Source organism: Rana temporaria, chromosome 8 (assembly GCF_905171775.1).
Source record: "Rana temporaria chromosome 8, aRanTem1.1, whole genome shotgun sequence".
NCBI classification, from domain to species: domain Eukaryota; kingdom Metazoa; phylum Chordata; class Amphibia; order Anura; family Ranidae; genus Rana; species Rana temporaria.
In genome coordinates this window covers 101,305,309-101,332,351 of record NC_053496.1, presented here as the reverse complement: position 1 = coordinate 101,332,351, position 27,043 = coordinate 101,305,309, and the positions used below count along the sequence as shown (strand labels likewise).

The window sequence follows — 27,043 nt, the reverse complement described above, 5'->3', positions numbered from 1 at the left end:
AGTCCCCAGACCTGGTTGACCTCTTTAATGAAAAAGACGGTCAGATGCGCTTGAGCAGGATAATGCCTGCAGACATATAAATCGGCTGGAGCATGTACGATACCTCACCCTTGGAATGTTGAGATTTTAGAACAAGCCCCTTGAAAACGTAACTATATGAAACGTACGCCGGCGGCGGAACCTGGTCACACTTTTTATGCGAGTAGCCAATTGGCTGGTGTTTTTATTCCATTTTAATAAAATAGCGTTGCACTATGGAAGCTCTCTGTTTGTATTCCATGTTCTAAAATCTCAACATTCCGAGGGTGAGGTATCATACATGCTCCAGTCGATTTATATGTCTGCAGGCAGCATTATCCTGCTCAAGCGCATCTGACCGTCTTTTTCATTAAAGAGGTCAACCAGGTCTGGTAAGCACAATTTACTACTTGTGCACATTGGGTGTCGTACTAATTATCCAGGAGGTGGAAGATCAATTAAGTTTGCACGACCGGAGACGGTTTTTGTATCACAGCAAGAAATATATCTAGAGGATATTCGAGCATTGATGTTGTATCTTTGTTTGCACCAATGGGACTTTATTATTTACTATTGGTTTATTGATTGATCACGTACAACAGGACACATTTTTATTAATTTACTTGTTCTTGCATATTATAGAATAAGTTGTGATATTACATATTTCTCCATAGCGCCCCCAGTACACTTTCTAGCACGCTTTAGAGTGCACTTACTGACCTCCAACTAGAGAAAAGGAGTGCCAATTTGTAATTAAACAGAACTGACATTCCTTAGGTAACCTTTTCTATCACCTTGGAAAGCTGCAATGAGGAGTTGGACACAAAAAATCATTTAAAAACTAAAACAAGATATTATGTCCAGATATGACCCCTCTCCAGAAGCATTTCAAATGTAGATTATGTGTTCTGTTAAAACTAAAAAGACAGTGTTTAGTCGGAAGAAGGAATTCAGTGCTTAAAAGGCAACATCAGTTATCAACAAAAAATGTATTTGATGACTAAACTCTTAAACTGTGTTTGCAGAAATGATGACTGTGCCAGGGCTCCCAGGATACACCAACATGTGCCAAGATGGTATTCAGCAAGTATAAAAACATCTATATTGAAATCAAATCATTCTGCATTACAAAAATAAATATACTAGTTACTTTCTTTTATTATGATTTGATACTTGCATATTTTTGATACCTAATCGGTAACTATAATGGTTCTGGTCTGGATACATTTTATGTTTGTAAGGTTTTTTTTTCCAAATGTTTTATATAATTTTTTACTTGAAGGCTCCATTTGTCTGGCTTGACCTTTAGAAGAAGAAGTCATGTGATGGCAGAGTGGCTGCTGCTTAATTATTTATTGTGCTGGTTGCAGCTTGCGCTATTGAAGTCTGTACAAGTTTTTTTTTTTACAAGCCTAAAGCTCAACCCATTGTCTCAAAAGGAGAATTAAAATATTAATATTCAATGCATCATATTTTCCTACAAAAACATTTTTTTATTAGTCTTAGTGCCGGTTCACACTGAGGCAACAAGACTTCCAGCGCGACTTTACATGGCAACTTGAAGACGACTTGAGCGTGACCTCAGCGCTACTTGGAGCGACTTACAACGCGACTTCAAGTCGCCTCCAGGACAGGCGACTTTGCCAGTGGCCAATCACTTAATAATATGCTCTGTGGAAGGGAGGGGTTTGCCTTGGAAAACTATTTTCACTGACTTGGAGGCGACTTTTAATGGGTATAAGTCGCCTAGAAGTTGCCTTGAAGTAGTACAGGAACCTTTTCTGAAGTCAGAGCGACTTCAGTAGTATGCATTAAGACAGCTCTCATCCACTTTCATGTAATTTGTCATGTCGGGTGACTTGGGGCGACACAAGTCACCTCCCAGGTCGCGGTAGTGTAAACTGGCTCTTAATAGAAAGTAATATTACCAAAACAAGAATTTACTTCCTTTAACCTTTTCACGACCCAAGGGTCATTGATGCCAACGTGCTCAGGACACATTTAGCAGCATCAGCATGTGTTGGTTAAAGAATATCTCCAAGTTTTAAATTACCTTTAAGGGCTCCTTCAGACAGGCCATTTAGCTTGTCCTCTGTGCAGAGCCATTGGTAGATAAACATCAGAGTTCTGTTGAGGAAATCCATATATAAATAAATGCACATGCAGCAGTTGTACAGACACAACTGCATGACAACATTCGACATGCAGGAATGTGTACAGATCTGAATGATCTGATCTGAATGTAGAGCTCCTGCATTTGGATCCGTGCACCCATTACTGCCAGCAAGTCAAACTCAGACCTGTAATTGTGTCTATTCCACCACTGCGTATACATCCATTTTTATGGCCTGCCTGCACACAACTCGGAGGTGAATTAACTCGCATCTGCTAGTGGTTTTGCAGAAAGGATGGCCTAAATTGTTAGTGTGAATGAGCCCTAAATAGTTTGTTCGGGCAAAGTTGGTCCAGACAACCCAATTCCTTCATGAATTTAGCTCCCGCTGGCACCAATGTATAAATTATATGTAGAATCGGCTACATACAGTATAGTATAGTATACATCAGTGTACAAGCAGTGGTATGAGGACCCTGTCCCTGAAACAAAGTCGGGCTGAGCATTGTTTAGCCATTCACAAGAAGCTTTGTATTTTAGGAATACAAGGCTTCTCCGATTGACTGAGGTGGAGATTGTGATGTCATTCACTTGCCACTTTACTGCCAGTCAGAGGGCGCTTTGTATTCATTCATTAAAAATACAAGGCTTCATGTGAATGGACTTAATTTTGTTCCAGGAACGGGACAAGAAGTCTCTTTATCGCTGACAAACCTAGCAGTTCAGCTTTAACATGACAATAGGTTGATAACCAATTTTCAAACCTAAAAAGGTTTTTGTATATTTTAGGGAGAGATTATATATAATCACACACACACACACACACACACACACTATGAATATTTTATTTAAAAAGTTTATATTTTATCATTAATGTATTTTTTAAACTCTAATGACACTATAACCGACTGTACTGCAGATGCGTCTGCAGCCCGACAGTGGCAGTGTTCATCTGCAAGCTTTCATTTTAACAATGAGGTCTCCAGCCTGCATGTGATCACTGCATCATAGCATGACGTTATCACCTTTCTAAAACTGTGACTTGTGCAGAACACACAGCGTTATCAGTCCCTGCATGCACTTCCTAAATCATTTTCTCCTGCACAATAAAATAATTCCCACTTACAAAAGGAAAGTCGATTTCTTTTTAGATATGTTTTTTACCACTCAGCTGTACACATTTATCACTTTTCATTTAATCAATACCTCATCCATTTCACTGCACATAGTATGCTTTCTAAATAACTTTTTCCTGGCAAGTATAAATTCACTACTCCTATATTAATTGAGAATCAATGTTCAGCCTGATTAACCCATTACCAATTTATTTAAAGATTAGATCTACCAGATCACTGCAAATTGCTGTGTATGTATACCTCTATGCAGCCATCTCTGTGCCCCGTGTGTTGCAGGAATCTATGAAAGTCCTGTGTGAGTCTCCACAATGTGTTCGCTCCCACTCTTAGAAATCTACATGCAGCTGTTCAGAGTGCCGCACACACAGCTGGCGCAAGAGAAACACTGTGCAAAAGCCACGCCTCACCTTCAATACAATGGTGATAGACAGCGCCTCTCATGCTGGCTGTGTATGCGGTACTCGGAGTTGTAGTACATGAGTAGCGCTATACAAGTCATTCATTCATTCATTCATTCAGAGCAGGGGAACACACACTGGGGAGACTTACACAGCACTCCATTGGTTCCTTCAGCACATGAGGCTCAGAGAAAATAGCAATATAGACGCGTTGGCGGGAGGCGCTTGAAGAGGGAGCCCCGGAGGAGAAAAAAAATTCTGTGCATGCGACTTGTTACTTTTACCTGAGTAGGTAAAAAAAAAAAAAAAACACACGACTAATACTTTTTGAAAACACTGGGTGAATGAGTAAAGAGGTATGTATGATGGGTAAAATTACATTGCGTGTCACAGAAGCTTGACCAGCAGTACCTCCCCTTTCAAACATCCATGCAAAAAGAAAAAAAAAATCATTATGTATTGTTTGGGTAGCTAAAACCAAAAGGAAAAAAAAGGGTGTTCCAAAGCCTAAACATGTTTTACCTTCATGCATTCTTTGCATGAAGAAACTTTTTTTTTCCTTTTTTTTCCCAGGTAGCAGTATGCCCCTCCTCCCTTATACTTACCTGAGCTCTTACTCCATCCAGCGCTGTGCGTGCCTGTCTGTAGCAGCTCTCTCCCTTCTCACTCTCACAAGATCGGCTAAGAGCCATGGGAGCTGTCAGTTAAATCCTGTGATGAGAGAAAGGGGCCAAGAGGCATTGTGTGCATCTATAGACACAGGCAGCACGGCTTGGGATCGAGTGCACAGGTGTGCCACAATAGAAAGCTCCTATGGTAGCACACCAAGAAGAGGAGCTGGCGGGGGACCTGAGAGGAAAAGGCTCAGAGCCGCTTTGTGTCATTCCACGGCATAAAGTATGTAAGTATAAACCTGTTATTTAAAAATAAATAAAAAATGAGTTTACAATCACTTTAATAGCTTGCAGCTTTACCAGTCGTTTTATATGTGGTGGTTGCATTTTGTTTTCTTTTTTTTCACCTGATGATCTACTGTAGGTGACCGTGATATTGTGTCAATCTCGCTCCCTTTCTTGGCGAGATTGACCACCTACGAGCCCCGTCGCGGGAGCCAGTTTGGTATGAATCATGAGGGGGAACTCCACGTCAAATTTTAAATAAAAAAACGGCATGGGTTCCCCCCCAGGGGCATACCGGGCCCTTAGATTTGGTATGGGTTGTAAGGAGAACCCCCCTACGCCAAAAAACTGCGTGGGGGTCCCCCTACAATCCATACCAGACCCGTATCCAAAGCACGCCACCCGGCCGGTCAGGAAAGGAGTGGGGACGAATGAGCGCCCCCCCTCCTGAGCCATACCAGGCCGCATGCCCTCAACATGGGAGGGGTTGGGTGCTCTGGGGCAGGGGGGGCGCCCTGCGGCCCCCCCAACCCAAAGCACCCTGTCCCTATGTTGATAAGGACAGGGCCTCTTCCCGACAACCCTGGGCGTTGGTTGTCGGGTCTGCGGGGGGGGGGGCTTATCGGAATCTTGGAGCCCCCTTTAATAAGGGGGCCCCCAGATACCGGCCCCCCACCCTAGGTGAATTCACCTGGAGGCAAAGTGTCAATAAAAATAAACACACAACACAGGGTTTTAAAATAATTTATTAGTCAGCTCGGGGGGTCTTCTCCGCTCGCCGGGGGGTCTTCTTCCATCTTCTCCGCTGTCGTCTCGGCGCTCCCCGGTTCTTCTCCCGCTCGCTCTCCGGTGCCTTCTTCGGGCTGGCCGCCATCTTCTTTTTAGCTCAATTACTAGCGGCGGCGCAGTTCGCTCTTCCGCCTTCTTCTCTTCTTCTTATGTTGACACAACGCTCCGTCCCGCTGTAATGCCGGGTGCGCGTCTCGCACCGATTTATATAGACCTCTTATGATGTCACAGATGTCTCTGGGACCCACGGAGCATGATGGGACTGTGACATCATAAGAGGTCTATATGAATCGGTGCGAGCCGCGCACCCGGAATTACAGCGGGAAGAAGCGTTGCGTCAACATAAGAAGAAGAGAAGAAAGCAGAAGACGGCAAAGAAGAGCGGGCTGCGCCGCCGCTAGAAATTGAGCTAAAAAGAAGATAGCGGCAGCCAGCCCGAAGAAGGCACCGGAGAGCGAGCAGGAGAAGAACCGGGGAGCGCCGAGACGACAGCGGAGAGCGGAGAAGATGGAAGACCCCCGGAGAGCAGAGCAGACCCCCCAGAGAGCAGAGCAGACCCCCCGGAGCCGACTAATAAATTATTTTAAAACACGGTGTTGTATGTTTATTTTTATTGACACTTTTCCTCCAGGTGAATGGGTAGGGGTACGATGTACCCCATATTTATTCATCTTATTAAAGGGGGCTTCCAGATTCCGATAAGCCCCCCGCCCACAGACCCCGACAACCAACGGCCAGGGTTGTCGGGAAGAGGCCCTGTCCTTATCAACAGGGTGCTTTGGGGTGGGGGGGCCGCAGGGCGCCCCCCTGCCCCAGAGCACCCAACCCCCATGTTGAGGGCATGCGGCCTGGTACGGCTCAGGAAGGGGGGCGCTCGCTCGTCCCCACTCCTTTCCTGATCGGCCAGGTGGCGTGCTTTGGATACGGGTCTGGTATGGATTGTAGGGGGACCCCCATGCTGTTTTTTCGGCGTTGGGGGGGTTCTCCTTACAACCCTTACCAGACCTAAGGGCCTGGTATGCCCCTAGGGGGGAACCCATGACGGTTTTTTATTTAAAATTTGGCGTGGAGTTCCCCCCTCATGATTCATACCAAACGCCACGGCTAGAATTGGCAGGAATCCAAGTTGGATCCCCGTTGCTTCAATGACACGCTCGCTGGAATGTGCTTTTTCTATTCCAGCGAGTGCGAGATGTCGGCACGTCGCAGAGAATCAGCGCGATTCCGTCGTGCTGGAAACACACTCTCGGCGACAGGTACTGTAGTCCGTAACACAGTTCCTGTCCAAACTGGTCAAGGCTGATACCATCACTTTGAGAGAGGATTGCAGCAGCTTCTAGCAGGATCAATAGGCATTTCACCTGCATTTGTCAAAAATATATACCAAAAAACGTTCATTGGCTCTTTTAAAAGACCAAATTAAGCAAGGTCCATTGTTGGGGTTTGTACAAACCAAGTTCTCTTATTTTTGAATATTCTAGTAGGATAAAAAGGCTAGGATAAAAAAAGTAGTAAAAAAGAAAAAAAAAAAAAAGAGAGTTTGCCTCTGTAGGAGGACACTCCTAGTAGTAACAAAGGAGGGCCGAGACAGCAGTGATTGTATGACGGATTGCATTTATATGGATATGGCCTTTATGCAGCTATTTTGCCAAGACACTAAAAAGGTCTGCAATCTTATTATGATTCCATTTAAGGCTTTTGGCCAGTGAGAACATTCTGGTAAGAAAAAAAATCATGAAACGGGGTGACTGCTTCATACAATTACGTTGACATAAAGGACTAAAGACAAAAGGCATGCGTTTTACTGTGCAATCTGAATTAAACCGTCTGCTGCACAATGTATTAATATGACATCCATAATAACTGTTTTGACAGTTGAGGGGTGAAGAAATGTAGGTTTCATTTTGACAGCTGTCTGAGACAATCAAAGTGTTCCACGTACGTAAAGGATACTGTCTGTGAAAATTAGAGGTTGTTGGTGCAATGATTGCAGTCACCGGTCGGATGTAGACTACAGTATATTTTCACATAATGAATTCATTGCACTTAAAAAAAAATAGTCTACAAAATTCCATATACCTCAGAGAACCCTGGGTATCATGCCATTAAGCTTAAATACCTAGCAAGGAATAGTATGAGGGACTTTAAGGGCAAGTGTAAAATTGTACTCCTACGATATTAAGGGTCGATGTTCCTTTGTACAAATAAAGCTTTACCTTTTCTTGGAGTGGAATGCGCCTTTTGAACTGGCTAGCCTACACAAAGCCTGTTCACATCCTTCAGTGCTCATGATAGTGCCAGGCATCTACTTTGATAAATACAAGGACACAAAGTTTTAAGCAGTCGTCCGGGGAGGCTGGGGTATCAACCAGTCGCCCGGAGAGGCCGGGGTATCAACCAGTCGCCCGGAGAGGCCGGGGTATCAACCAGTCGCCCGGAGAGGCCGGGGTATCAACCAGTCGCCCAGAGAGGCCGGGGGAACCAAGCAGTCGCCCGGAGAGGCGGGGGTATCAAGCAGTCGCCCGGAGAGGCGGGGGTATCAAGCAGTCGCCCCGGGGGGCAGAGTTTCAAGCAGTCTCCTCGGGGGGGAAGAGTTTCTAGCAGGCTCAGTGGGCAGAGTTTCTAGCTGGCTCAGGGGGCAGAGTTTCTAAGAGGGTTTGGTAGTTCTAAGGACGCTTACTCTGAAAAGGTACACTTTATAGCCACAGTGTGGCAACACATCACCCAATGAGAAATGTAATGAGTGGTATGAAATGCTGCCTAAAATCTACCTCTACTAGAATTCCACAATACCTGATCATCAGAAATCGGTGGCGGGTTATGCAGTGAGACAGACAGGTTCTTCTGTAGAGTACAGAGTTCTAACAAGAGCTTATAGGAGTCACAGAGCTCAGAGAGCAGCTTGATCGTTCTGGGGCTGGTATGCTGGAAGGTGACACATGTAAAGCTGCAGCAACATGTCACATATTAGGACTATACAGTGTGGCAGGAGCTGTGATTCACAGGAGTGGCTGACCAGAATTACAAATATTTTGGCACGCAGAACACTATGTAATGTATTTGCACTATGTATTTTATTGTGTGGCTGGTGTCCGACATTCATTTTGCACTGTGTGTAACATACTAGACACCGAGTAAAGAACCGCAGAGATGCTAAGCACACGACTTATACACTTTTAATAGCACAAATTCAAAAATGTTAAAGCATCTCAAGACACATTTTTTCTTTTCATTGTGGAAAGGGAAAACTAGAGTAAATCTACCTAAGGGATGGTGTGTACATGGAGATTAGTGCATTTCTGCAGTGGGTACAGCAAGGTTTCCGATTAGCCAGACAAGGCCTGTAGAAAGCAAATACAGGCTCACACTGCCCGCGGTCGTCCTCGCCGCAATTGAACATGGATCGATTACCTGCTCTTGGGGATGGCTGTACACCCCTGGACACAGAGTTTATGTCCAAGGGCGCACATCCCCCATTACATTGGGTAATTTCTCCATGCCGATTACATGCAGACAGATGCGGACAGTGTCAGCCTGTCATGGATTTGTACAAAGTTCCTGTTTGCGACCAATCGGGAACACAATGCCATATCCACCGCAGGCATATGCTGATCTGTGCCATGTACAGTCCTAATTGGTCACATGCATGAGGCCAAACAGGACAGTAGACACCAATAAAAACCGTCAGAGGTTCCAACTGCCCTCTACTCTATCCAAAAAAAATCCAGTCACAATATAAGACCTACTCATTTGTCAGACCACCCCAAAAATTATAGGTAAGGGTGATACATAAAGTATTAACTATTAAGGGATATAACAATCTTGTAGCCACACTTCATGTCTTAGGCCTCATGTACACTGCTGCTGGTAAATGGATGTTTAGGAGCAGTTGGGAATTTTTTCTAACTGCTCCTGAACTTTCCTCTATGTTATCGTATCAGCGCATGTACACAGGGCCGTTTATAGTCGTTTCTAGGCAGTTGTTTAGAGGCTTTCTTGAACCCCAAAAACAATGTGTACAGAAGCTGTGTTTAGAGGCGGCTGAAGCGCCAACCGTGGCGAAGCACGGCAACTCGTGTTTAGCAGCGTTTCGTTTACAGCCGTTTTTCATTTAAAAAATTAAAATATATTTTTTTTAATGCTTCTAGATGCAAACACGGCTAAACGCAGCTAAACGCGGCATTAAAAAGTGGCTAAACTGCCGTTTTTAGACATTGGTTTCTAGCTGTCAAATTAAATTGTTCAGGAGTGGTTGAACAACGTCCTGTGTACATGTAGCCTTATATGCTCAGTCTTTTTCTTCAGAGTCCCATCTTTACAGCTCAAAATGTCGTTGACATATTTCGGCATCAGGCTTTCCATGCAGAATCCCCTCAGTTGCAAGCAGTCTGAATTTTTATGCAAGCACTGCCTGCTTTAAATACCCCCACAACAAAGGGATTCAATCAAGGGCTTCGATCAGGCCAGTTTAGGTCTTCTTCTTGAGCCATTTCTTGATGAATTCTTTAGTGTGCTTTGGATCATCATTTCTGGTTCAGCTTTAATTTTAGGACAACTGGACTAAAATTTTCATCAGGCACATTTTGATATGATGCAGAATTTATAGATGAGTGCAAACTGCCAAGCAGCAAAGCAAGCCCAAACCATATTATTTTCAGCACCGTGCTTCACAGTTTGTATGAGGTTTTTCTCCAAAAATTCTGTTTTTGGTTACATCTATTGTTATTCTGGCCGAACAACTCTTTCATTCATCAGCAGCACACAACAATGTTGCAGAAGGCATATATGTTCCGTTCATTAACCGGCACAGTAGGGAGGTTGATGGAATCTTTTTCTGAATGCCGATGTATGCACTTTGACATCAACTGTTACCCACAGATTCCAAAATGAAACTTTTTTTTTAATCTTCCCATCAGTCAGCTCTTGGGCTGAATTTGCTGGGCTGGCAATTCCTGTACATATAAACAGTGGATTTGAAATCACCCCACTTCTAGATTAGCATTTTTAATTCCTTGCCAGACACATCAGGGTTGATTTACTAAAGCTGGAAAGTGCAAAATCTGGTGTAGTTGTGCATAGAAACCAATCTGTTTCCAGCTTTTTGTTTGGCAAAGCTTCATTGAAAAAGCAGAAGTTAAAGCTGTCACATGCACAGCTGCACCAGATTTTGCACACTCCGGATATAATAAAAATCAACCCCACATGCATTCAGCACCTTCTTTCTACAGGCCTTTGAAAACTCTATTGATCATGGCATAATGACATCACACATATCAATAGCAAAGTGAACACTAGACCCTAGATCAGCCTTTTTGCAATATTTCAAGGATCAGGGAACCTCTGTTAATACTATATCTACAGCTCACATTAAATTAGTGATGATGATCACTTCTATTTGGGGTCATTGGGAAGTATCCCATCCCTACAAAAAGGCTAAAAGATCATTGGCGTTAGTGCTTATTTATCGGAGAGGCAAAGTTTGCTCAGTGCTTAAGGAACCCTTAGCAACCTCTGAAGGAACCCTAGTTGAGAAGGGCAGCCCTATATATTTAAAGTTTAAATAACGCAGGTTTCACCACCAGTATGTCCTAATAATCTGATTATGGAGGTTCTGCATTTTTATTAAAGATGATGAATGGGCTTTTTAAAAAAAAGAAAAATCATATTCACCTCCATGTTGCAGCATCTTTGTGATTCTGCAGCTTTTTTTTTTTTACATTAGCGCCAAGACTGATAACTGGGTGATCACATGACCACTGAACGTTCAATTTTCGAGCAGAGAGCAGTAACTGTCAGTCACCACTCTCCTCCTCCAGCGCACACAGCTTTCAATCAAGCAGTGGGGTCGATCCTGACACCATTGATCCCTCCCAAGTCTGGCACAATTCTGCCCTGTCAGCTGATAGAGAGCAGTAGCATATCAACTGACACAAGAGAATAGTAAGTGCACTCTTGTGACCCGCAATAGAAGTATAGACAAAAAGCTTTGGCCACACTTTTTTTTTTTTTTTAAATCACCTTTATCTGCAGGCACAGCTTGAATGAAGGTCCAATGTCTTCCTTATTCAAATATGTTGAAAGTCAACACATTTCAAGGGGCGTACTTACATTTTTACATGATAGCAAATTAATCATTGCCCTATGCAAACCAATTATCCTTTCAGTGGTCAAATAAACCAAGTTTAAGATCTTTTCAGCCCATGTAACCAGCTACATGTCATCTCTAAAGGGGTTAAAAGCATTCTGAAAGTGTTGCCCATGCTTAGCACGATCGTCACATAACAGAATCTTGTTGCGTCTGTGCTTGCATGGCAAGCTATCAGAATGAATGCCATTATAAAACATTTTGGCAGAAAAAAATTACTGCCCTGCAAACATTACCACCCTCATGGACAGCACTGGGAAATGGCATGCCAAAACAAGCATACCACATGCCTTCTGTCCATACCAGACTAGCCATATGTCATAGCCAAATATACAAACAGCTTTTTTACAGTCTCTTGTGCTGTACTACTTGCTTTCCCTATCTAGTGTCAAGCCAGAGCTGCACAATAGTATTAAAGCTCTGCCTGCTCCTAAACAGAACAGCAGACATCTGTTATTAAACACAAAATCCAACTCTGTATTTACAGCAATGCACCACAAGCACAGTAATGCTTATATGTCTCCTTGTAATATCTACCAGTCACAATCTGCCCACTTTACATGGCCGGAGACCAGGTTAAAACATTGTTTTTGGAATAGGTGAGGTGCCACAACATTGTACAGAAAATCAGATCATCATAGGGATCAAAGAATTGGGACTTTTGAGACACAATATCTTTATGCTTAAAATTCTATGTTTATTAATTTCATTAAAAAGAAAAATTCTGAAAAAGTTAAACATTTTTATATTGCAATACATTGTTAGACATTGATCAACATTTAACAGTGGATTTTATCTTTGCCCATATCTTAGAGGCTCTACGCGTTTCCTGGACATGGTCCGCCTACTCAGGAGTCCTTTGGTGACTTTATAGAGTGGGTGATGGTGTTAAAGTGAAATTTGTATAAACTATCTTTAATTAAGAAAAAAATATATATATAAATTCATCTAGATTAGAGGTAGACCGATATGGGTTTTTCTATGGCCGATGCCGATGCTTAGAAATCTGTGCGGCCGATGGCCCATATATAATGCCGATTTTTGCGGCCGATATTTTGGGCCGATTTTTTTATTTTTTGATAGGCGCGGGTGGTGCTGCGTTGTGGAGGGGGATGGGTGGTGCTAGGCGCGGGTAGTGCTGCGTTGTGGGGAGGGATGGGTGGTGCTGCGTTGTGGGGAGGGATGGGTGGTGCTGCGTTGTGGGGGGGCGTGGGTGGTGCTGCGTTGTGGGGGGGCGTGGGTGGTGCTGCGTTGTGGGGGGGCGTGGGTGGTGCTGCGTTGTGGGGGGGCGTGGGTGGTGCTGCGTTGTGGGGGGGGATTGGGTGGTGCTGCGTTGTGGGGGGGATTGGGTGGTGCTGCGTTGTGGGGGGGATTGGGTGGTGCTGCGTTGTGGGGGGGGGGATTGGGTGGTGCTGCGTTGTGGGGGGGGGGATGGGTGGTGCTGCGTTGTGGGGGGGGGATTGGGTGGTGCTGCGTTGTGGGGGGGGCGTGGGTGGTGCTGCGTTGTGGGGGGGCGTGGGTGGTGCTGCGTTGTGGGGGGGCGTGGGTGGTGCTGCGTTGTGGGGGGGATTGGGTGGTGCTGCGTTGTGGGGGGGGCGTGGGTGGTGCTGCGTTGTGGGGGGGCGTGGGTGGTGCTGCGTTGTGGGGGGGCGTGGGTGGTGCTGCGTTGTGGGGGGGCGTGGGTGGTGCTGCGTTGTGGGGGGGCGTGGGTGGTGCTTGCGTTGTGGGGGGGATGGGTGGTGCTGCGTTGTGGGGGGATGGGTGGTGCTGCGTTGTGGGGGGGGGATGGGTGGTGCTGCGTTGTGGGGGGGGATGGGTGGTGCTGCGTTGTGGGGGGGGGATGGGTGGTGCTGCGTTGTGGGGGGGGGATGGTGCCTCAGCCCGGTTTCACTTTAAAAAGACATACAATTAAGTCTGCGGGGGGGGGGTACAGTACAGTAGCACTTACCCTCCATACATTCTGGTATCTATCTGCATGCACCTGATAGGCTAGGTGCATGCTGATGAGATGACCAGCCAATCATTGAACAAGTATAGTACAAGCAGCCAGCAGGCTCCACCTCAGCAGGAAAGGAGGACAGAGCTAGTGCTGGCCACGATCTCCTGCTGGGGGGAGTTACCATGTCAGGTGGCAGATGCTTGTAAAGAGCCAATGATTGTTTCTCTGCCACCTGACTTGCAGTACTGACCAGTGCTCTTGAAGCAATATATTCTTGAATCCTCCACCCGCACGGCCACTATAGAGAAGCCAAGGAGAGATTTCACTATCATTCATCGTACCGCCCCGCCCCCTCCCGCGGCGTGCTGTATTAGAGGAAAAATCATTGGCCCTTTACAAGTATCTAATACAGCATGCCGAGGGAGGGGGCGGTACGATGAATGCCAGTGAAATCTCTCCATAGCTTCTCTATAGTGGCCGTGCGGGTGTAGTAGGAATCAAGAATACATTGCTACAAGAGCACTGGTCAGTACTGAAAGTCACGTGGCAGATGCTTGTAAAGGGCCAATGATTGTTTATCCAATACAGCACGCCGAGGGAGGGGGCGGAGCGGGGACGGGGCGGTACTATGCAATGGCAGTAAAATCTTTCCTTGCTATTGGAGCGAGGTGGCCGTGCGGGTGGAGGATTCAGGGACACACGCTGCTGCAGGGCAGGCGGCCATGCCAGCAGTTTATTGTAATAGCCGCGAATCGGCCGATTTTTTCACAATAATCGGCCGATGCCGATTTCATAAAAACGGCCAAATATCGGCCGATATATCGGCCGACCGATATATCGGTCAACCTCTAATCTAGATTGTATGCTGTATAAATTGGCTCCTGAGGAAGTGGACCAAGTTCAGGAAACGCGTAGAGCCTCTATGATTACCAGATATGGACAAAGATAATCCACTGTTAAATGCTGATCGATGTCTAACAATGTATTGCCATATGAAAATGTTTTTCCAATTTTTTTATGAAATTAATAAACATTGCATTTTAAGCATAAAGATGTTGTGCCTCAAAAGTCCAAATTATTTGATCCCTATGATTATCTGATTGAGACAAGGTTAAACAATCCCCTTGCAGCATGCATTAAAATGTATAAGGATGCTGAGAATACCAGATTTTAAAGTGGAACTTCACTCTCACAAGCAAACACTGATTATTTTTACTCCTTATGCTGCCAGCATTAGAAAATAGATAGGAAAGTATATCATGTTTACTGGTTTTAAACCTCTTTAATTTCTTCAGTTACTTCCTGGTCTCTTGCCTAGGCAAATGATGTCATACATCCCAGGAGTCTTCAGGAGGGGAGGAAGAGGGGTTTTCTGAGCTAAGCACATGCTCCTGCATGCATGCTTGAGCTAAAGGCAGATGGTTTCCAGGAAGTAGATACTACATGAATCACTTGTCCTTACTCAAGATGACCACAGACAGAAATGCTAGGGGGTTGTTTTTCAGAGTGATTTTTTAGCAAAATACCAGTAAATCATGGAGACATGGATGGATTGGGGAGTTTGTTTAATTCATTTTTAATATGTAAAGCAAACAGTGTTTTTTGTTTGTAGTGCTCAGACGCAGTAAAGATCTGCTTTAGGATGCACTTATTAAGAGGTGCACTGAAATTTTAATTTTGGTTCCGAAACTAAAAATTCAGAATGCACTTGTTTAAATCGAAAATGACATGTACAATATATGTAATATATATATATATAAAAAGAAGGTTTATAATATAATAATACACACAAAAAAATTATATTATATATATATTTGTATTATATTTGAATTTCACATTCTACTGAACGACATCTTTCCAAATAGCATGCAATCAATAATATTTGTATTGTATTTTATATTTCTAGTAGTTTTATGACAATCCTGTACAGTTAACTTCCCAAAGAGGGCATTTGGAAAGATCTCCAGTGGCAATTCTTACCAAATTAATATAAGAATCCACATCCATCCAGGAGGGTGGAGCCTGCTCTCCAATGAAGCCCTGTATGCTCTGGACTCCCAACTGCAGGGAATGTGCACGCCAGCTGCACAGAGAGTAATATCACCCAGCGGCACGGCCACTGGGCATGCACAACACAGGCATCTCTATTGCGCAGTCACGCCTGCACACCAGCATGATCCATGGAAATTATTCAGCACTCTCCCCCCCCCCCCTCTCTCTTTGGTAAGAATCTCTCTTTTAGGCAACACAATTTTTGGCCAATATGTTTTAGCCGCTGAAATTTAAGTGCATCGCTAGTGCTTATCAATCTTGCAATTTGCATATTCTAAAAGATAACAGGGGGTGCTATTTTGTAGAATATAAACCATTGTTTTACTTACTGAGGAATGTTCAGTTTACACTGGAAAATAGGAGATGGTTATATATCACATCCCCAATGCTTCACTTCATCCAACACTGTGCTGTGCAATCCTATACATTTAATTAAAAAGCTCTTTAGGTTTTCAGAAATGAATTGGCTGCATACCAGGCTAGCAAATCAATAGAGGAGCTGATAGAAAGGTGATGTTGTAATAAATTGAATGAGGTCTTTGTATCGAACGTCACATGCTTGTCAGCCAGCTATTCTGCTCATCGTCCTGCTAAGATCATGCATGGTGTGCTGGCAAAGCAGAGACTATTAAAAGCAAAAGTGGGGAGAGACATTTTGCTCTCAAAGGGACAGGTTCACTTTTTGTTTCTTCTAAATTCCAGCTCCCCTATGTATAATATAGCATTAATGTGCTTCTATGCAAAAATAAAACAGCTTTCTATTTATTCAATGCATGCTCATCTCACTCTCCTCAAGGCTGTTTAAAAACACTTCTCCATTACTTCTGCCTTACTTCCTGGTCATGACACAGGAAGGAGTTGATCAGCTGAGGGTGGATGATGCAGGGTGTGTGCTAATGAGATCAGCTGGTCAACTCCTTCCTGTGTCATGACCTAAAGTCTGTCCAGAAGTAATGGAGCAGTGTCTTTGTACCAGTGCAAAAATTAAACGGCTTTTCATTATTCTATATACAGGCATACCCCGCTTTAAGTACACTCACTTTACATACACTCGCGAGTAAGGACATACCCCCGAGTGTATGTAAAGTGCCTTACAAGTACTGTACTGACATTTTGCAGCCGCAGTAGAAGGAGCTGAAGCTCCGAGAGTATAGCCCGTCCTGTTCCAGTGTGCTCCTGACACCTCCACTACAGCCCCTGAAACCTGAACTACAGCTCCTGACACCCCAAATACAGCCCCTGACCCCCTACTACACCCTAGAAGTGAAAAAAGGTATTGTTTCACTTTAAGTACATTTTCGTTTTACATACATGCTCTGGTCCCATTGTGTACTTAAAAGTGGGGTATGCCTGTACGCATACCTCACTGTCCTCACGACTGTTCAAAGGGGAGCTGGAATTAAAAAAAAAAAAAGACTACTTTGATCGATCTATACAATTTTTTTTTTATTGTTTCAATGTATACCTGTACACTTTGCCATCGGAAAAATCTTGTATTTTCCATTTCTTGAAAACAATAAAAAAATAAAAATAGAAATGTGGGAAGTGACAACACTCACCAATATTAGGATGCTTCAGAAGACGGCAAATCCGAGCCTCGCGTTCAAGCTTCTGGTGATCTGCAAAAGGAAAAAAAAACACAACCGGTTTGAGGATATAATATTTTAGAATTACTAATGAATTTTATAAAGTTATTGGAATAAAAATTCAACATAATCAAATTAGAAAATGCAACTACATATGTAAACTATGGCTTACATGTCTAAAAGATTCATCAGAACAAGATGGGCTTTAGAGAGATCTTTGGTATAACTATTGGCGCTTATGAATTAGATACAGGACATATTTTGCAGCATCAACAAATCAGGTCCGACACATGGAGATAGATCAATGAATATTGTATTCTAGAGACAGTAATTTCAGCCTAGAAACTAGTACCTGTAATGGTAATGAGTGAAATAAGAATAGAGGCCCTCAAAAAAAATAAAAATAAAAAGTTATGTGCAAATTTTATCCAAGTAGGAGCCTTATCTGGCTTCTGGAATTGTGCCAACATACAGACAATTAATGCTAAGCCACCAATCAGATTAGCTTTTCAACACTCAACAATCATACAATGCTAAAAGCAGGTTATCTAGGCTGATACAGAGTGAGAACACACCATTCCTATCGGCACTGTGCACAAGTTATTTAGGGACAAATCTTAATTTGCTAAAGTAAGCCCCTGACTTGACAGCTAAATACCCACTTAAATGCATAGTTGTGAACATTTTCTGCCCCTGTAATGCTGTTCAGCCAATTTTTGTGATTTACATATCAGTCAAACTGTACAAATGAGAGGTTGACATTAACCCAATTAACGTAATAGTAAAATCTTGTTTTTGCACAGAGCAGCCCAAATCCTCCTCTGGTATCTCGTCGACGCTCCTGGCCCCTCCATCATGACGAGTGCCCCCACAACTAGCAGCTTGCCATGGGGGCACCCAAGCTGAGCCACTGCTCTGTGTGTCCATTCAGACATGGAGCCATTGCTTGGCCCCACCCCCTCTCTCACTGACTGATTGGCAGAAGCTGTAGGTACCCTCTGCTGCCTCAGCCAATGAGGAGGGAGAGTCCTGGACAGCCAAGACTTGTGCAACATCGCTGGATTGAGATTGGGCTCAGGTAAGTATTTGGGAGGCTGCTGCACGCAGGTGGTTTTAATGTTAATGCATAGAATGCATTAAGATAAAAAAACCTTCTGCCTTTAGAACCCATTTAAGGAACACACAGTTGTCCCCTCCCTGCGTCCCAATGATAGAGCAGCAACCTACTTATGAGATCCCCCTATGCTCATGATAGGAAGTTTATGGTGTTGGGGCCAGTGTTGACAAGCTTTTGTGTGCTGCTTCTAGCTGATTTTGCATTCTTAAAATGTCAAAAGCATGCTGCATTTGCCCATTTAAAGTGGCTTCTGTATTCTGACAGCTGCAACACTTAAAGCTGTCAGAGACTAGGTGGGTGGCATCCCGGGATGGCCTGGTTACCCCCCCCCCCTTTTTTTTCCCTCTTTTTGGGTCTTGGGGCTGGTTGCACTGGGAGCCACGTGGGGTCTCATGGGGGTAGTGGCATGGGCCATGAAGATCTCTGGATCCGCTACTAGAGGCCTCTTCCCCCCCCCCCCCCTCCACCTCCCCTCATCCCTTTTTCCCCTGAATACACGATTCGTGGTACAATGGTGGAGGTCTTCCCTTTTGCCCTGTTAGGGAAACCTATACCCGTCTCAAGTGTAGGCTGTGCGATACTGCTATTGTTCCCGACATGTGTGTTTCTGTATGGGGGGGGGTTCCGGGGATCACTTGGGGTATACAAGTGTTGACGTATTTATTGATTCTAAGTTATGCACTACATCTCCTCCTTTTTCAATTTTATCTTTGTTTATTTACCCTTTTCTTTTCTTGTCAATTTTAGTACAGGGAGTGTGTGCTCCTACATAGACGAACGCCTTATGTGTTGTTTTAACTTGCTTTCGTATATCTAAACTGCATTTACTGCTGATCTATGTATGACGAATGTCTGGCAACTGTATATTTGCTCTGTTTATACATTAATAAAAAATCTTTTTGTTAAAAAAAAAAAAAAAAAAAAGCTGTCAGAATACTCAACCAGTGGCTGCATCCAATTGGATGCAGAAGCTGTTTGGCTGGCAATTTCCTGCCCAGTTCCTTAATGTTGGGCGGGAAGTTGCCAACCACATAGCAAATTTCAACTGGTTCATCATGAACCAGCTGAAACGTAATCTTTGTATGGTCAGCTTTAATCTGACAGTACTGTGCTGTCTTGCCTTTCCAAAAGTGATTGCAGCTGTACAAGTTATAGGAAGAATGTAATAACTAGTAAAATACATAACTGAACACCCGGCCTGAACTGCATTGAATAGAAAGACAGACCTCAAATTTTCTATACAACGTAAAAATAAAAATAAGCTATTTTTCCCCATTACTTATCACAAAGTAAAGCTTTGCCATGTGTAAGAGTTTGGTTAACACAGAAAATTACTAGGAATAATCCTTCAAACCACGCAACTACAAGCTACAATTAATCACAAGGCAGCTCAGACAAAGAGGACAATGAACCTACTGCTGTTCAAACTGCGCCAACCAGAATAAAATGAGATTTGTCTGAAGTGTAGGATAAATACGTTTATACCTAACAAAAGTCTTCATTAAAGTGTTACAAAGAAAATGACTGATCTGATAAAAGGTTACACTGAATCGACAGTTCTACGAGGAACCATGTTCAGCAAGTTACCTGTGTTTAGCTCCAGGGTACACTGGTTTTCATGTCGTTCATTTGGGTAATGATGCTAATCATTAACTTATGTAAACTGCGAGGATACTTTCTAAGTGGAAATGGAGCATAACTAACTAGACGAGGGAGAGAAAACAAAGCTTATTATAAAAACAAAGAGGGAGACTCGTATTTCTGCGATTTAGTCATCAGTAAAGCACTGAGAAGATAAACAGGCAGATTCTAAAATGGGTTCAAGGGAAATAGTCAGGAATGAAGTACTGTATATACTCGAGAATAAGCCGATCCGAATATAAGCCGAGGCACCCAATTTTACCACAAACTGGAAAACTTATTGACTCGAGTATTAAACCTAGGGTGTCCATCTGCATGCCTCACTGTGCCCATGCCTCACTGTGCCCATGACTAGACTGACGTTTAACATGGGAGTCTATGGAAGGGGTGCCTGGCTTTGAAAAATCGGTGCTCCCAGACAAACTTTGCACACTTATAGAGGAAAAATGGGGCTACATGTGTGCCAAGTTCCGGGTCCAGGGGACCTACGACCGGCCGGTACCGGGTCCCCAAAATCACCGGAGAAATGACCGTTTAACATGGGAGTTTATGGAAGGGGTGCCCCCGCTTTAAAAAAAAAAAAAAAAAAAAAAAAAAAAATCGGTGCTCCCCGGCTGTAGGTCCCCCGGACAACAAACTTTGCACACTTGTAGAGGAGAACTGGGGCTACATGTGTGCCAGGGTAACGGGTCCCCGAAGTCCGGGAGATCAGGCGCAAAAAGGTGAGTATAAGCCGATGGGGGCATTTTCAGCACAAAAACATGTGCTGAAAAACTCGGCTTTAATTCGAGTATATACGGTATAAATCTTTTTTACCCAGCAGATCAAGTAATTGTACATACGATCAGCAGATCACAGGTGCAATGCCAGGATCCTGTAGACTCTCAGTATATTGTCTGCCTGTATCTCAGATATAAGGATGAGCTCCGGCATGTTCGCACAGTCCACGTGCAGAGCCCGCCAGTAAGTCTGCACCACGCTGCGCTCATCACAGGCAGGGAGACATTTTTCTCTGCAACCAAGCATCAGGACAATGTCTCCCTGCCTGTGATTAGCGTAGAACAGTGCCGACTTCCAGGCAGGCTCTGCACGTGGACTGTGCGACACGCCGGAGCTCATCCCTTACTCAGATACAAGCAGCAGAGGAATCAATAGACTAACGAGAGTGCTCACCAGCGCCCTCATACTTCATTGAAAACTACAAGCTATGGCTGCTGCAGCCGACAGTACTTGTAGTTTATCAATTCACTGAACTCTGCAGGGGAGAAGATTGGCTCACACACACAGAATACGCAAGAGACAGGGAGATGCAGAGACACTGAGGAGAGAGCTGGATGACAGTCACGTAAACTAACCACGTTATCAGATCAGCAGCCATGATAAACTTGGTCAGTTTACAGAGGGGAAGACAGAAACAGTCAAGATCAGCCAGGTATTGTACAGCATAGAAAGGGAGAATTGATATGGCAAAAGCACCGCGTTATATCTCATGCCTTAAAGGGACAAGAGCATATGTTTTTTTTTAGGGTTACAACCACTTCACGTAATGATTGAACAGAAAGTAAAATCCTTTGGCAGGTAAAACTGCACCCACATACTGTATGTATTTTACCTGTAGCTTTAGTTGACTGACTGGTGTTCAGCTTAAGTCTCAAACTCTAATGCTTGTCCCAGGTCAACTGAAATTCATCAATTACTGTCAGATCAGGAGACAATATTATTGGAAATCCGTAACCTGTAGAGACCCTGGGGCCTGGGCCGACTAATCAGAAATGAAAAATCAGTCGGAAGGGCTACATTTCATCAACCAATGAACTTGCTCAACTGATGTCAAGGATGATTGGTTGATGCCATGGCCACACAAGCTTCTATAAGCGTTAATGTTTTATGTCATGGTCCTCCATTGTGCGAATACCTGTAAGAATACACACTGAAGACTGCAAGCTTGGGTTCTAAATGCCTGATGATGTCATCAAAGTAACTGGATAGAGGACGGAGGCGAGATATACCTACGACTATGTAAAACCGCAACTGTATTGCTGCTCCTGTCGTAAGTAGTGCTGCAACTAACGATTATTTTCATAATCGATTAGTTGACCGATTATTGTTTTCGATTAATCGTATAATAGCCTTAAAAACATTTTTGGGGGGAAAATTTGTTGTTGGGCAGATTACAAAACACAAATTGCCGCAGAAACACATTGCATGCTTTTCTGCAGCTTCTCCATTGAAGTATATTGAACCAAAAAAAACAAAAAAACTAAGCACTAGCACCGTTTTGCGTTAAAAAGTCCTCGCCCTTTCCAAAAACGCAGCAGGTGAAAAAAATCATGGATGTGAACGTGTCCCATAGGAAAACATGTAAATGAACTGTAGTGTGCAAAAGGCACCAAAAAACAGAGGTGTCACCCAGGCCTGAGATGTTTAGTAACACAATGGGGTGAAAAAAACAAAAATAAGTACAAAAAGAGCAAATAATCGCTACTCTAAAGGGGTTCATTTTTTTACTGTGGGACAGTGAAATTCATATTTACAGTAGCGATTTGCTTTTTTGTACTATAAAGGGCCAATTTTAGTTATTTTTTTAACCCAATTATGTTACTGGCCGATTAATCGATAAATTTCATAATCGATTAGTTGTTTCGGCCCTAGTCGTAAGTTTCTTACTACACTGCGGTAAAGCAATTTTTTTAAGTCCTAGACACCCTCGATTGTTCTGGCCTCACAAGAGCCTATCAGCACATCTATATACGCTACACATTGATGGCACCACCAGTGAGCAGATCTAAGATTAGGATAGAGTGAGCCTGGACAAAAGAACAGCTTCACAGGGTCTCCCGGAATTGCTATATTTAAAAAAAATATATATATATATTTGGTCTTGAAATGTTTAAAGTCTAAAGTTCCAATGGCTGGGATTGAATGTGTTTGGCCATTTTTTTTTCCTGGGACAAACCAACAATGCACCCAAGCATACAATTATAATATGCAATATGTGTCTAATATATTAGACACATGGGGTATAGCCCAAGCTTCTCCATGCAGGTTAACATGATTGAGGATTTTATTAATACAGTCCACCAAATTCATGACTTTATAACTGTATCAACACAGAGCAGCTTTGTAGAAATCCAAAAATGTATCCATTCTCCAGGTAGATCAATTCTAAGAGAATCAATAGAAGCAAATGATTAAATAAGAGATACCAGAAACATGACCTTTTTGTGTCTGACACTCGGAAAGTGCAGGCCACCAGATGAAAAATAAAGGGGACGTCGTCTCATGGCGCTGTATGGAATATCCAAGGTCAGGACAGAGGGTTAACACCATTTGGTCGCCATAGCAACCAAACAGGCCAACCCATTCTGGGCATAGCAACACACCAGCCTGAGCCTAAAGGTTGTCCAAGCCCTTCCAGAGCAGAGCATGAAGCAGAATTCTAGAGTCATGTAACGCTGGTGTCATGTCTCAGTCTCATTTCCAGAGAGCTCCCAAGTGTGCTGCCATGGCAGATTCCTCACGTAATAGATACACTATTCCACGCTTCTTACCAATAATTATGTTGGAAGAGTGGCAACACTAACTCATTAGATGGAGTTCATTTAAACAGGAGCATTGATAGGTACTGCTAATTGCACCTTTAAGAAAGCACTGTATCCATGACAAAAATCCTTTTCAACCAGCGATGCATGTAACCCTAGGAGCACTTCTGCTGGTCAACTGGAATGGAACAGAACAGGACTTCAAGCCTCATTAGGCTGGGTTCACACCGGTGCACTGCAGTTTGGGTGCAGCACAGTTGTATCCGCATTCTAGAGGTCTATTAGACCGTGCGATTCCTGAAACCACATCACAGATGCAGCATGCCAAACTGAAAACATAAAAACCTGCATACAAAACGCTCATATATCATGCTCTATCCAAACCATTGTGCCCCGTTGTGAACCCAGAACTGTGCCCGCCGGGCTGGCAATAATCGCATAAATAATCCGACAGGCTAGTTGTACCCAAGTTGATCAATCAACTTGGATAGAAAAAGCCTGCCCATACATGGTTCCACTCTTGGCCAATTTGAACTATGGCCAGCTGTAAGGGTAGACATGTAAAAAAAGAACAAGCGGAATTGTAAAGAACATGACAAATGCAGTTATAATGCTATATAGTATCTATAAAAAACGTTATCATGAAATATTTAGAAAGGGGAGAGTATAGCCTCTTTTAGAATAGTTGTAAAAATGGTAAGATGTGCCAACATCCCATTTAGTATGTAAAACATATACATAGTTATCATGAAATACCGTGGATTTTGTTTTATTTCACGTTTATGGATAGAAACAGACCCTATAAGAAGGCAGGACTAACCCCTTGGGTTCCACTGTGAGTATAACAAGCATGCTTTAACTGCATATACAGACCGATTTTACTGTTGTGGGGTTAGTAACATTTTAAGTCATGCTTGTGCAACTTTGGCATCATCTTGATTATCAAAGCGTAGGAGGACCTTAAAGTACAAGTCCACCCTAAAGTCCAACACTAAAATCTCTAAATCTACAGGCATCTATAATCCAAGACTAGCCTATCTAGCCCTGTAAGGAAGAAATCAGTGTACATACCTTTTCTGAAGGCGCTCCAGCATGGTCCCATGCTGAGCTGTCCGCTGAAGCTTTGCTGTGGAGTCCGGTGCAGAAGAGGCGCAGACAACGTAAGCCCCATAGTAACTGACAATACTCTCCATTAATTTTACGTTGTCGGCTGTCTCCTCTGCAGAGCTTCCACTGCTGGAGAGTGGAGACCGAACCAGAAGCAGCTTAAAAAAAAAAAGGTACTACAGCGATTTCTTCTTTACAGGGCTAGATTGGTTAGTCTTGGATTGTGGATGCCTGTAGATTTAGAGATTTTAGTGTTCGGGTGGACTTTGCAATTTAAGCCTTGTTGGTGGCTGGAATAAGAAGTTTAGAAAGACTTGCAATCCTCTCCCAAACAATTGGACCCATCACCCTCCCAAAGCATAGAATTACAAATGACATTTCTGCTGTCATTAAAAATGTCAACCAAATAATCTGAAATAATGCATAGGCTGCAAGAGACGCGATGCAAAAAATCGCATGTTTTTCAGCACAAAAGTGTATATTTGGTAATACTGGCTTGTACCCTAAAGAATAACCATGGGCTCAGCCTTGCGCTCCCCAGTGCCCCTCTCCCTATCTGGAAGCCCCCCCATCTTCAGGTTGGTTACACAACATACAGGGTCTTCTTCAGATCTTCTCTCAGTGGAAGGCAGCCCTCAATGAAGCACATTGGCACTGACGTGATGGCACTCTGGTAAACGTTTGCTGTATATACTGCTCTGCGAACAAAGATTTAAAAGCTTAAGCCTGAATATTAATGTAAAACCTATGGTGTGTGCACATTGGTACTGATGTCGCTGATGAACCCACAGCTATTTGCTGTGTCCAACATTCACAAATGAACTTCACTTGTATAACTGTGTGTGTAATTCATGGACACCAATAGGTCATATTTAAAAATAAATGTAGCTAATGCATTACAAATGTGCAGAATATGCAGAATTAGCAGCGGCCTAGTAACCGCAGATGCGTGCAAACCCTGAAAGCTGCATTGCCTGGCCTCTAATCTTGCCATAAGTGTATGTTTGTGACCTCACATACATATCAAATGGGAAATTAATGGCTTCAATGTTATTTAGCGATCTGCGTGGATAGCCTCAATGCACAGCTGGTGGTAGGACCTGAGGATAGGTATGACTTATAACATTTAACTTGAACATTTCTGAACATGCAGCACTAGATAATATCATTCACAGTGATATGCTGGCTTGGTGTATTCACTGTAAGCACTGCTTCTAGAAGTTTTAAAAAAGGAAAAAGTGCAAACTTATGTAGCAAGGTGTCACTTTGCTATTTGGCCGTTAGACTAGAGTTTGTAATTGAGAAGGAACTCAGCTCCCTCCGCTAGTCAATTGTTATACTGCCGCCACTTCTTCGGTTTAACTACATCACAACAATGCATTATGGACCCTGAGGTACAAGGAGATAAAAACTCCATTGCCTTGGGTGTTTAACAGACTACGATGCCCACAGTGCTACCCAAAGTGCATAGCATTATGCACAGCCTTCTGGGAGAAGCTACTTAAAGGAAGGGGAGGCTTGCATCCGGGCCTCTGGGGACGGCAACTTCTAGCAAGCAGGAAGCCTGTGCCAAGACCTGCTTCAAGGGCACCTAGGCCTCAGAAGCCTGGGCCTACAGTCGCCAGCGCAGATCGCCTATCCTGAGGGGGATCATTGACGCAGTGGTTGGCCTACGTTCCACGGCAACCAGTCGCCTGTCCACCGACACTTTGCGACGGCTGCGCGGAGGACCAGAGACTGCCAGTTGTAGAAAGGGAGAGAGGCCGAGAACCGGGACATTACAGACGGAGTGTACCGGAGAGGCGAGGCCTCATTGGATGAGAAGGGCACCTGCCCAACGATATAATAACTGTATCGCAGGAAGGTGGATCTGATACTCACTATTCTAGTTTTGGAAGTTAACACGCCACGTGCAGGGATACATTGCATCCGGCAGTGACTGTGAATTGAAGGAATTGGCGCCTGTGTCGCCAGCACGCTTTATATTTACTTTGAATGTTCGTTTATATTTTTCCTCCTACCTAGTGGATTACAAAATTGTGAACCTGCACCAACTAAAGCTAGCGAAGACTTCGTTTAAACGGAAGGAACGATTACAGGACTCAGTCTGACTAACTACGCTATCATAGTAGGAGACGTGTCTAAGAGCTGCCCGCTAGGGGGAGCTAAAGAATCAGACTCGTATACATAGCATAACTATTCTATACTTATTTTGTACAGTATTGTTGTTCCTGAGAGCTGGGGGAGAGGTACTCCAGTGCTGGTAGTACTGTATTGGGGAAATCCCTCCACCGCGTTCTCACACAGGTCTGATTTTGGTCTATATTAATTCAAACTTGTTCCTTAATCTTTATTATTGACTCTTGCAGGGCCCTGTAAGAAGTCAACTTTGTTTCATCTTTTTCTAAGTAAACACCTCTTGGTTAAACTGCATTTTGTGTGAAGCCTTATCTATTACCATTTGGACAGGTGGTCCGTACAAGGTAATAACATTTAACTGCATTTTTAGTACTGTATGATATCATTGTGGTTCCCAACTACCATTGGGTACCACAATCTTT

At 43.6% G+C, this 27,043-nt stretch overlaps 1 protein-coding gene across 24 annotated transcripts in view; it reads right to left on the bottom strand.

Moving 5' to 3' along the window:
• CAMK2G (calcium/calmodulin dependent protein kinase II gamma) overlaps nt 1–27,043 on the bottom strand; it is a 322,552-nt gene that overhangs the window by 164,814 nt on the left and 130,695 nt on the right. For all 24 annotated transcript variants that reach the window (XM_040320435.1, XM_040320410.1, XM_040320413.1 and 21 more), the window contains exon 3: nt 17,049–17,108. In XM_040320435.1, coding sequence (XP_040176369.1) covers nt 17,049–17,108 — 60 coding nt within the window. The remainder of the gene's footprint in view (nt 1–17,048; nt 17,109–27,043) is intronic.